The sequence below is a fragment of the Vipera ursinii genome (assembly GCF_947247035.1).
Source record: "Vipera ursinii genome assembly, chromosome: 9".
NCBI lineage: Eukaryota > Metazoa > Chordata > Lepidosauria > Squamata > Viperidae > Vipera > Vipera ursinii.
The window spans coordinates 10,487,217-10,500,048 of NC_139523.1; the positions used below are offsets into that span (position 1 = coordinate 10,487,217).

A 12,832-nucleotide genomic window follows, 5' to 3' on the forward strand; every position below is an offset into this window, starting at 1 on the left:
ATTGTGGTTGTAAGGCAAGAACTACCTCTATTGGTTTAATATTTTGGCATTTTAATATGTCTGTCTGCTATCTCCTGTCAGTATTATAATTTGATATGATCATAACAAATATTTCTGCAAAGTGTGTATTTAAAAATGTTCTTAACCAAATCCTACTTCTAACTTAACTTGCTTTCAGGTCAGATCAGTCAATGATGCAATGACAAGTGTTAATTAAATCTGCAAGAATCTCTCTGCTTCAGCATGGATGATACTCAGCTCTTGAGAAATACCTTCCACCCTCTTATCAAATGCCTTGGAACACACCCTGGTTTATTCATGCTGAATTTAAGCCTTGCATTTTAAAAAAAAATCTTTGTTGAGCTGGATTATGCAAAAGAGAGCTCTTCAGACATGATTTGAGTTCTCCTATTTAATTGGCAACTGCAGATTTGTCTAGTATTGTATAAACAACTTAAGAGTTTTCCTTCACTCTTATACTTGCTCCCTAATTTTTGCTGTATTTGAATCCAGTGTTTCTTTTCTCTTGCAAAAACCCAGTCAGTCCTCTTTAAGATCTTTCAGTAACTGCCTTCAGTATTTCTCAGGCTGCCTATGACGGTGTGGTTTTGCTTGATCAAATCGAATCATACTAAGGAAAAAGATAATTAGCTTTGCAAATTGCTGTCAAGAAGTTGCATGGCTGAGTCCTTTTTTGAGCATTGAAGCCAATTTTTGTTGTCATTCTTGTAGCCTCCTTCACACAGGGGGTCCACTCAGAATAACGTAAAAGACAATTTAAAGCAGAGAATACAAATTAGGAAAAAAATGGTTTTTCAGACATTGTGTATAGAACTACAGTGGCTTCCTGGAGACATCGTATCCGGAATTAGATTTGGGTTGTATTTTGGATTCAGGCAATTGTTTTTTTGTAAAGTGGCATTTCCACTTCCTTCTGAAACATTGCCTTGTAAGTTAAATAAAAAGCAGATGCCTGCCTTGATTTATTTTTGTTCTTGAAAACTGTTTTTAGTGCAAGAGCATGGAATATAAACAACGTAGGCCAGTCCAATTACAGCACTAAACTGTCTGCTTTTCTTCCTTAGAGGATTAATCCTTAATAGATATTGCATTTTGTGTCCTCTTTTCTCTGAGAACTTAAGCGTCCACAGGTATCTCCCTTCGTTTTACCACCCCTTCCCTTCCCCCCTCCCCCCCAAATCCCTAGGTTGGATTGAGAGAGATTTTAAGAGAGTTTATGCACTAAATTCCTTGTGTATCCAGTCACACTTGGCCAATAAAGAATATTCTGTTCAATGTTCTGTTCTGCACTCTTATCTTAGTTTAGTCACCCAATGAGCTTTGTAGTCAAGTTGGGACTGAAATTTGGGTCTCCCCATTTTTACTTCTTATCCATTGTGCTACGTTGACTGCTTACTACGGAGGGGTATTACTTGCCCCAACTCTGTAAACCTCCTCTGTTTCTATCATTTTCTTCCCCTTCTGGCTCTCCTCTCTATCCTGTGTGTTTGGATACCAGCTGTTGCCCTGTCTTGAACTAGATCTATCGGTAAGAAAAGTCCTCGGTTAATGAGCAAAAATCACCACTGGATGGATGACTCATTTCATTCTGGAGTTTCAGCCACCCCTGCTTCTTTGAGCTTTCATATTTTTTCTTAATTCTCAGGGTGGGGTGTAACAGCCTATTTTCTATTTGAAGCTGTGTGGCTGAAGTCTTGTGCTGCCTACAAACTGCTCTTTGTGGTTCTGCTTAGCAGCTTTACGTCAGACTGGAAGCAAGAGCAGAGGGTAGGTTTTTTGGTCAGCGTTGCATTGCTTCAAAACTATTTAGAAAATTCGCTACTTAATTTATGTTTGTTTCCTTACACTTTTTGGATTCTTCAGAACATTTTAGGTCGGTAAAACATTGGTGTTAATCACTTCTGCCCATTATGTGTAATCCTGGTTTTCAAAAGTCAATGCAGAAAGGCCAGTGTTGTGTAATAATGTATGACATGAAAACTAGGATATTCACATTTAAATCTCCTCTCGGCTGAGCAACTCCTTAGATCAGGGGTCCCCAGCCTTGGCAACTTTAAGACTTGTGGACTTCAACACCCAGAATTCTGGGAGTTGAAGTCCACAGGTCTTAAAGTTACCAAGGCTGGGGACCCCTGCCTTGGATGTTTTTGGACCTGTACAGTATCTCAGTACAATCAACTTCACAATAGCCAAGGCTGTGACAGCATCAAAGATGGAAAATCCTCTAGATTCATCAGGCATTTAGGCCCAATTATTTTTTAATCAGCCCTTACCCCTCTAGAAGTTTGTAGCATCTGCTAATCTAAAGTGCGACCTGCTCACAAAATTGACTTACAGATAGCACCTTTACTTTCAGATCAGTAATACCAGCCAAACAAAATACAACTTGCAATGTATGTTGTGTTGCATGTAACTGGGATCAGTTACTCTTTGGGATAAGTTCATTGTCATGCTGGATAGGAAATTCGGAGACAGCTAGTCTGTTATTTTGTTACTCTGTTACATGGTTATTCTCTTGTTCCTACTGGACATGTTAGCATGAACATTGAAAGTTTGTCTATGTTTGTCTGTCTCTATGCAGTTTATTTAACTGCCCATCTCACAAGCAAGTGACTCTGAGCAAGTTGTTTAGAGTTGATTATATGTGACCATCTAGATTTTTTTTTCCATGATGATCTGTTACTAACCAGAGCCTTTCATTCTTCCAGTGGTGCACCCATAAACCGCTGTGATGGATTTCATCCACCTTGCTGCTGGACACCCTTCTCTCTTCCTTCTTTCCCAGCACTAGAGTTTTATCCAGAGAGCTAGGTCTTTGTATAATGTATCTGGATAATTTGAGCATCGTTATTTGTGCCTCAAGTGAGAACTCTGAGTTGTAAGTCTGTGTGGTGATTTGTTCATGAGCCATTTGTTATTTTCTTGGCTGTTCGGGAGTCAGGAGTCTTCTTCAACACCATAGTTCAAAAATGTCTATATTCTCTCCCCCCCTCAAAATCCAACTTTTACTTCCATAAAGCAGGGCTTTTCAACCAGTGGTACGGGTACCACCTGTGGTACATTGGCACCTGGCAGGTGGTACGCGACCATCCTAGAAAAGTGGTAGTGGGGGAGGGGAGTGAGCTGAACTGGTGGCAGCACCGCCCAAGCCTGAGCGAGAGACAGCTGGAGCTGCAGGGCTGTCAGGGCTCAGCGGAAGCACCAGGATCAGCGCCAGGCTCCAGCTGGAATGTTGCAGCATCTCCAGGGTCTTGTGATTTACATTCAGATGCTTGGCAACTGATTCATATTTATGACAGTCACAGTGTCCCAGGGTCATGTAAAGTGACCAAAATCATCTGCAACCACCCAGCAGATGGGGGGAGGGGAATAAAAATCACACGCACACCCACCCCACCCCCTCTGCCAATCCTCAACAGAAATGCTCACAACCATGAAAACCTCGGACAGGAGGAAGAGCACCGCGGGGCGGGCAGGCAGGTGTCTTCCTCGGCTGTGGCTTGGGGGGCACTTTTTTCAGTGCCATTGTAACTTCGAACAGTCACTAAGCGAACTGTTGTAAGTTGAGGACTACCTGTACTTCATCACTTTTTTCCTTTTTTTTTTTTGGTCATCCAGTTTTTGACACCTTGCTAGGCGACTGGTGGTACTCGGATGTTGCCCTATCCTAAAAGTGGTACAGTGGGTGAAAAAGGTGAAAAGCCCTGCCATAAAGTATCACAGGGAATACCATAGCTTGCTTTTTCCCAATCTTTTGTAGATAAGGACGCAGCCATATCCACATTCAGACAGCACCTGAATGTTTTTCCCAAGGCCTTGCTTGATTGTTCTACAAATTGCTAGTCAGTGCTGTTTTTCTTTTTTCTTTTATTGAAAAGTTTTAAAATACATTTTATCTTTAACAATCCCCCCTCCCCCTCCCCTACCTATCCCTCCCTACCACTCCCCCCCTCTCCCCCCCCCCCGACTTCCCAGAGCTAAGTACAAGGTATAAAAACAGAAAACAATCATAAACATCCATATGCTAACAACAATAAACTCTTAAATCTATCGCCCTCTAGCTCATATAAGATAACTACAAACAATATTAATATTACATATAAAAAGAAAGAAAAAGGAAAAAAAAAGAAAAGAAGATTTATTCAAATGCTAAGTGAAACTTTTTAGTCCCATATTTCTTCTGGATATATTCAATCCATTTTTTCCACTCCATAACATAACGTTCTTGCGAGTGATCTTTCAAATAAGCCGAGATCTTTGCCATCTCTGCCAGGTCAGAAACCTTTAAAGTCCATTCCTCTATAGTCGGCAATTCCTCCTCCTTCCAATACTGACCTATTAGAAGTCTTGCTGCTGTAATTAAATTCAACATCAACTTAGTGTCCACAACAGTAGCTTCTGTAATTATACCCAACAAAAAGAATTGCGGACAAAACTTTATCTTTTGCTTAAAGATCTGCATGTTCCACCAAATTTTTATCCAAAAAGCCTTAACCTTTTTGCAAGTCCACCATATATGAAAATATGTTGCATCTTCATCACCGCACCTCCAACATTTGGGCTGATAATTCGGATACATACTTGCCAGCTTTTTAGGATCTAAATGCTATAAAACATTTTATAAAAGTTCAGTGCTGTTTTTCTTGATTACTTGTTTCTTTACTGTTGATGATTGATCCTAAAAGGCAGAAGCTATCCACCACTTCGGCTTCTAGATTGCCAGGTCTAAGGCTGTTGTTCTACCTGTTGTCATTAATTTTGTCGTCTTTACATTTGTAAAATATAAGTCAATTTATAATATATATTAATGTTAGTGCCATATTTTGACTAAGCTTCTTGAATTTATTGTTAGAGCTTGAAGATCATTTCCATTAGCGTCATCCACATAATACAGGTTATTGATGTTTCTGCCTCCAGTTTTAAAACCATGCTCATCCAGTTCCTACCCAGCTTATCTTAATGTATATCTTGCATAAAGGTTGAGTAGCGAAGAGGAGAGAGTATCCAGCACATAGATTTTAAAATAGCCCATCAGAAATTACCCTGGCTAGCTCAGGAAGAGAGACTGTAGCATGATGGTACACTAATATTAATCCTTTTATTATCCAGCCATATAAATACAGAAGCAGACACTAAATATTGGCAGACTATTGGATGGAGCTTGTGGTTTCTGAACTGGCGTACAGAAAAATTGACTCTCCTCTTATTCAAATCTGTGTGATACGTGCCAAGTCAATGCTTTTATAACATAGAGGATTAAATCCTGGATAATAGTCATTCTACCAGCAGCTGAGCTAGCATTAAAATTTGTTTATGTGGTTTAATAATTATTTAATAAGCTATGTATTATTTCAGGAAAGAGAGTAGTGTACTGTAGTCTTCCGACTAGGTCACCTATAATATTTCCACTGTTTCCCTTCCTCATGGGTGTGTGGCTTAACTTCTTTCTTTGACACTTGTAAACTATCGTACAGAATTTGTCAAGCAAACACATCTAACTGCTTCATTTTTCCTGTAAACGGTCACTTTAGAGCAGGGGTCTTCAAATTTGGCCCTTTTATGACTTGTGGACTTCAATTCCCAGAATTCCCTGAGGAATTTAAAGGTCTTAAAGTTGCCAAGGTTGGGGACCCCTGGATTATACCATCCAGAGCAGTGTGTCTCAACCTCAGGAAACTTTAAGATGTCTGGACTTCAGCTCCCAGAATTCCCCAGTCAGCATACTGGCTGGGGAATTCTGGGAACTAAAGTCCACATGTCTTAAAGTTGCCAATGTTGAATAACGCTAGACAGAGAGTGAAAGAAGCATGAGAAAGGACTTAAAATAGCCCTGTTTTGATTTTGTATGGAAAATGATGGGGCGGAGAGAATTTCTGATAATCTTTCAAGAATCTGTTCAGAACAATAAAGCAGCATTCCTTGAATCAGTTTTGAAAGCCTGGCCAGGTTACTTCTGTTTTTCCCTTAAAGTGAGGTTATTTTGTGTTCCTTACATCTTCCTCAAGGCCAGGTACTTATTCTTTTATGGGTCTTTAGTACAATAGCTGAATTCCCACTAGTCCCAAGCTGTTACCTTTCTCAGCTTAACTTACCCCATTTGGTTTTTTGAGGGATGATCAGAAGAGGGAACATGAAGTGTGTCCTACATCAAGTTCTTGATGGGAAAACTGCACATAAATCAAACTAACGTTACGAATGAAGGCAAATATACGTGTCCCAGAATAATGATGCGAGACCAAATTTGCGTCGATCACTGGGACCAGAGATCCCTGGTGTCGGTGACCAAGCAGAAATTCGATCTCGCAAACTAATATTGTATCACGCACGGTGCCAGGAATGAACATCAGGACCACATATTGAATTCCAATTAAACTGGTTTATTACTAATCATGCCAGCGCACCAGAATCTATTAATGGTTAGCGCTATCTTGGCTGAGAGTCAGTGGAATTCAAGAAGGATCGGACTTAGTTCATTTGTGGCTATGTAGAAGCTCTGGGCTGATTCCTGTTTTGACTCCACCCCCCATGCTCTGCCACTTCTCCTACATATGGGCACCGGGTCCTTCTCATTGTGTGATGCTTGAGGCAAAAGTGAGAGGGCTCTGCTTCTTGTTCAGCTGGCTGTCTAGTCCAGTGACAGGGAACAGTTTGGCACAGCTTGTCCATTTTTACTAATGTCTTTTTCGCCTTCTTTTTCCACAGGCCGGCAGTGATGGTGAAAGCATAGGCAACTGCCCCTTCTCTCAGAGGCTCTTCATGATACTGTGGCTCAAAGGAGTGGTATTCAGCGTCACAACAGTGGACTTGAAAAGGTAGGGAACTTGCTCTTCTTAGGAACCTCTTACTGTGCAGGTAGTCCTAGATTATGACCACAGTTGAGCCCCAAACGTCTGCTGCTAACAGTTGTTCCGTGAGTTTTGCCCCCATTTTATGATTTTTCTTGCCACAGCTGTTAAGTGAACCGCTGCCGTTAAGTTGAGTAGCACCGTTGTTAAAATGAACCTGGCTTCCCCATTGACTTTGCTTGTCCGAAGGTCGTAAAAGGCAATCACGTGACCCCGGGGCACTGCAACCGTCATGAATACGAACCAGTTTCCAAGCCTCCAAATTTTGATCGTGCTGACCATGGGGAGGCTGCAACGGTTTTGCAAGTATGAAAAGCAGTCGTAGGTCACCTTTTTCCAGTGCCGTTGTATCTTCGGACCGTCACTAAATGAATGGTTGTAAGTCAAAGTTGTGTCTGGACACCTGTGACAGTTTTAAGCATTTCCTTGAGTTGTAATAAATCTGTGGTCGCATGATTGCGGGATGCTGCAAACAGCCGCCAACGCTGCATGCTTGCCGAAAGACCTAAGTGTGGTACCCCATTAAGAGGCACTCTTTTTTTTTACAAAGGGCATAGCAATCACCAGTGGATCCCACTGAGATTTATAGGCTAGGACAGGGGTAGGCAACCTTGGCTCTTTTATGACGCGCTGGCTGAGGAATTCTGGGAGTTGAAGTCCACGCGTCATAAAAGAGCCAAGGTTGCCCAACCCTGGGCTAGGATAATCTTAATGGCACCTCAGTTAACTACTCCAGGTTAATGTCACTCCCAAGCTAGTAGTTTCTTAGCAGGGTGTAAGTGGTTTCATTACACGCCACTCTCACGTTGTCAGCTGTGTTGCTTATTTTGAAGCTTGCAGCTTGGCAAGACTCTCATTCCCCCCCCCCACCCCCGAGCCTCCCCAGTCTATGCAGTACCCACTGTGGTATCCAAAAGGAGTTTGGGCAGCCTTCGTCTCGCTACTAGCAGCATTCTGTTCTTCTACCAGGTCACTTTCAAAGCAGATTATCCCAAAAGCAAGCCGGTTCTTCCTCTTCTCCCCTGCTGAAGGGATAGTAGGCTTCTCTAATTCATCTCGCTCACTGAAGCATGAAAGGAACCAATTAATAACACCGAAATGTAGTGTTGGACAATAGTTCCATCCGTGGGGTCATTACTCTTTTGATAGCATGTCTGTTTGTGCCACGTAGAATTTTCCCAGGAAGTTGAGAGTCAAGGGAAAGACGCTTAATCGATGGAGGCGGTCTGTCCAATTACTGCACTGTTGGTACCATGAACTCCATCAAAAAAATAAACAAATGCCACCCACTAAATGGGCATGAACCCAGCAAATCCGCAGTGCTGTTTCTCTCCCTTTTCATGGAATGAGAAAAGAGATGGAGGAGGTAAAGGTTTTTTTCATCCTTCTTTGGGGCTGTTGATGGAGCTAAAACAAATAAGGAACAGTTGCTGGAATTGGGTATGTCTAGCTTAATGAAGAGAAGGACGAGGGGGGACATGATAGCAGTCTTCCAATATCTCAGGGGCTGCCACAAAGAAGAGGGAGTCAAGCTATTCTCCAAAGCACCTGAAGGCAGGACAAGAAGCAACGGATGGAAACTAACCAAAGAGAGAAGCAACCTAGAACTAAGGAGAAACTTCCTGACAGAACAATTAACCAGTGGAACAACCTGCCTCCAGAAGCTGTGAATACTGCAACACTGGAAGTTTTTAAGAAGAGACTGGACAGCCATTTCTCTGGAATGGTATCGGGTTTCCTGCCTGAGCAGGGGGTTGGACTAGATGACTTCCAAGGTCCCTTCCATCATCATCATCATCATCATCATCAACAACAACATCATCATCATCTGATGTTCATGGGGAATTATTTGAGCCATTCCCCATTGTGAGGGCTTCTCTCTTTTTGACATTTTGGATTGAACTGAAATTATCTAAGCCTTTCCAGCTTTGTGATCTTAGAATAGGTCCTCCTGACTCGAAACTTATCTGGAAAAAGTCACTTTACTATTTTATGTTGTGCATCTTCCAAAGAGATCTTTGCTTTTTGCATTTAAAAATCCATTACTGCTGGCCCCTTTTTTGTGGAGCAGTGGGCTAATGCCTCCTTAAGTAACACCAGCTGCCTGCAATTAGTGCAGGTTCGAGTCCCACCAGGCTCAAGGTTGACTCAGCCTTCCATCCTTCCGAGGTGGGTAAAATGAGGACCCAGATTGTTGGGGGCAATAAGCTGACTTTGTAATAATGCCGCTTGGGGTGTGTGTGTGAAAGCCCTAATAAGCAGGCATATACATAGAATGAAGGCTACTGCTAAGCTTGTAAGCCGCCCTGAGTCTTCGGAGAAGGGCGGGATATAAATGGAATTAAAATAAAAAAATAAAATAAATCTTTGGCATCTGAGTGCTCCCTTAATTCTTAATGCACAGAGGCCGTGGTTTATCCATCAGCTCTGCCTAGCTGTTTCGCCCTTTGTTTATTTTCGTGGCCCAAGGAAAGTGCATTCAGCTTCTGTTCCACGTTTCCAGATGACAGCTGTGTTGTTTACTTATTTTATTTTTATCCCACCTTTATCCCTGGATAAGTAACTCAAGGCAGCAAATCTATGTAATGTTCCTTCCTCCTCTTTTTCCCCACAAGAACCCGGTGAGGTGGGTTGGGCTAAGAGAGAATGGTTGACCCAACGTCACCTAGCCAGCTTTCATGCCTAAGGTGGGACTAGAACTCACATCTCCTGCTTCTTAGCCACTACCTCAGACTGCCTCTTGATCCTAGCAGACGTACCACCTGCTTCCCCCAATTTCTCTAACAGTCGCTCCCCTTTGGTATTTTCTATTCTAGCATCACTACTTTGTAGCATCTCTCTTCCAGACCTGTGCTGAGCTGCTCTGTGGTCTTACTCAATGTCCATTAGGAAGGGCTGCTAATTGGACCTCTGAATCGGGGCAGATGCTACTTTGGGCCATTTGAGATTGCTATTTTAACTAGGTCACTACATCCTTCCCCCCCCTCAATCATTATAAGTATGCTGGTATTCATGCACATATATGATTTCATATCCCCATCCCAGACATGGGCATAGAACTTGCATGCATGAATGCCCAGTGACCATGATGACAGGTTGGTTGCTTCTAATGGCGATTTGTCATCGTGATCTCTCTATATTTGTGCATGCATAGCCGGATGATGGGAGGGGTGAATAGGAAAGCAAGGTACGTAGTGACATCTCTGGGAAAGATAGCTAATGTACAGGTATTTATTTCTTGACTTTACAGCCACAACTGAGCTCAGAATTTCTGTTCCTAAGCAAAACATTTGTTACCTGAGTTTTGCTCCGTTTTACGACTTTCTTGCCACAGCTGTTAAGTGAATCACTGCAGTTGTCAAGTTAGTAACACAGTTGTTAAGTCAGTCTAGCTTCCCCATTGACCTTGCTTGTCAGAAGGTCACAAAAGGGGATCACCTGATGCTGGGACACTGCAAGGTTCATAAATATGAGTCAGATGCCAAGTGTCTGAATTTTGATGACATCCCCATACCATGGGGATGGTGCAGCACTCTTTAAGTGTGAAAAGTGGTCCTAAATCCCCTTTTTTCATTGCTGTTGTTAACTTTAAACAGTCACTAAGTGAACTGTGGTAGGCCGAGGACTACAAGTATTTAGGTTCACATTTGTTATAACATTGACAATTGTGAATGATCAGAAAAACAAAACTTTATTCCAGGATAGAAAACTCATGCTTTTGACTTGTTTCGCAGCTTGGATCTTAGTCTGTATAATAATTATTCCCATTTCCTTAAAAGGGAAAACTGATCCCCCGTTCTGTTAGGGCTGTGGTGGCACGCAGAGCCCTCTCTGTGAGCACACGTGCCATCGCCCCAGTCCTAGGCCTTCAGCTGGGTTTTATAACCCCTTTTTGCTTTAGACCTCCGCCACCATGTGCAAAAAAAACACAGGATCAATCAATCAATTTCAACTTCTCACAGAAAAAAAAGAACTTGGAAAGTTGGAATTGATTGATTGAACTTTTTAGTCCCACCCAGTCTGCCGTTACCACTGCAGCTACGCCCACCCAATGGGCCGCGCCCCCAATTGGCCACACCCACCCACTGGACCACGCTCACCTGGCACCCGACAATACATAAGTGGGTTTTGGGCTGCAGTTTGGGCACTCGGTCTCTAAAAGGTTCACCATCATTGTGTTAGGGCATAAAAGTTTATTTATTTATTTTAATCCCATTTACATCCCGCCCTTCTCCGAAGACTCAGGGCGGCTTACAATTTAAGCACAAACCAATGTGCTTAGCAATAGCCTTCATTCTATGTATATGCCTGCTTTTTAGGGCTTCCCCCCCCCCCAAGCGGCATTATTACAAAGTCAGCTTATTGCCCCCAACAATCTGGGTCCTCATTTTACCTACCTTGGAAGGATGGAAGGCTGAGTCAACCTTGAGCCTGGTGGGATGCGAACCTGCTCTAATTGCAGGCAGCTGGTGTTACTTAAGGAGGCATTAGCCCACTGCTCCACCAAGGCCCTTGAGTTTTAACATAGCCACTATAGGCCAGCAGTGCATCTTCCTCACCCATGTCGCCATAGAACATGGCAATAAGTATGCACGTTCCTCTATTACATATTTGCAGGGACTCGGGTGAATCCCTGCAGCATATACACCGCTCCCACCAGTTGAAAAGTTCACAGCTAAGGAATTGTGAAACACAGGAAAAATGTTATCAATTTACTCTTCCGCGACATCCATTTTCCTGCGTTGCCCTCTTTTTACAGATATAATTCTGTGCTAACAAGAGGATAGTTGCAGCTCTGTTAAGAACACAAGCAAAACTGCATGCAGGCTAAGTGGGGATATATCAGCCCTTTTCTCCCCTGCCAAGGGCTCATATTTTTCCCCGCAACTGCTAAAAGACAGACGTTTCGTTCTTTTTCCATCTTCAGGAATGCAGCTTGAGTCTGTATGCAGGAATTGGACGGCCTTTATTGGACCGAGTAACGCTGCAGCGTCTAGCGTGTTTGGGAATATAAGCCCGATTTTTGGACTCGGAAGGATTCTTGGCTAAAAGAACGGATGGAGGGTCTGAGCCAGTGGTTTTCAGACACTCTTTTCGAGAAGTCTGGAGGTTCTTAAAAGCTTCAAAGAATAGCTCATTTTTTTGGGGGGGGGAAAGGGGAGAGAGCTAATACTAGAGGCTGCTTTTTTACGAACCCGTGCTAGATTGCAGACTGCATTGGGCTCCTTGCAGTTTATGGAGAGCAGAAATGAAGATCAATGAGCTGAACGATGCCTCCATCTTTGCTTCTGGCCTCTGGAACATCTTCTCTCACCCCCCCACCCCCCACAATGTGAGCTTGGCCTCAACCCTTTTATCCTTTCATGAGGGCCTAAAGATCTCAGGGGCTGCCACAAAGAAGAGGGAGTCAAGCTATTCTCCAAAGCACCTGAAAGCAGGACAAGAAGCAACGGATGGAAACTAGTCAAGGAGAGAAGCAACCTAGAACTAAGGAGAAACTTCCTGACTGTTAGGACAATTAATCAGTGGAACAACCTCCCTCCAGAAGCTGTGAATACTCTAACACTGGAAGTTTTTAAGAAGAGACTGGACAGCCATTTGTCTGAAATGGTATAGGGTTTCCTGCCTTAGCAGGGGGTTGGACTAGATGACCTCCAAGGTCCCTTCCAACTTCTTCTTCTTCTTCTTCTTCTTCTTCTTCTTCTTCTTCTTCTTCTTCTTCTTCTTCTTCTTCTTCTTCTTCTTCTTCTTTTCTTCTTCTTCTTCTTCTTCTTCTTCTTCTTATCATCATCATCATCATCATCATCATCATCATCATCATCATCATGACTTGAGGACCCAATAGGGCAGGGGTAGGCAACCTCGGCTCTTTTATGACTCACGGACTTCAACTCCCAGAATTCCTGAGTCAGCTGACTCAGGAATTCTGGGAGTTGAAGTCCGTGAGTCATAAAAGAGCCGAGGTT

The 12,832-nt window shown here is 42.9% G+C and overlaps 2 protein-coding genes across 2 annotated transcripts in view; one reads left to right on the forward strand and one right to left on the reverse strand.

Moving 5' to 3' along the window:
- The window catches only part of STPG1 (sperm tail PG-rich repeat containing 1), a 226,672-nt gene that overhangs the window by 165,631 nt on the left and 48,209 nt on the right, over positions 1-12,832 (reverse strand). The gene's annotated exons all lie outside the window — the stretch shown is intronic.
- The window catches only part of CLIC4 (chloride intracellular channel 4), a 53,850-nt gene that overhangs the window by 18,823 nt on the left and 22,195 nt on the right, over positions 1-12,832 (forward strand). The window contains exon 2 of the mRNA XM_083369623.1: positions 6,724-6,833. Coding sequence (XP_083225749.1) covers positions 6,724-6,833 — 110 coding nt within the window. The remainder of the gene's footprint in view (positions 1-6,723; positions 6,834-12,832) is intronic.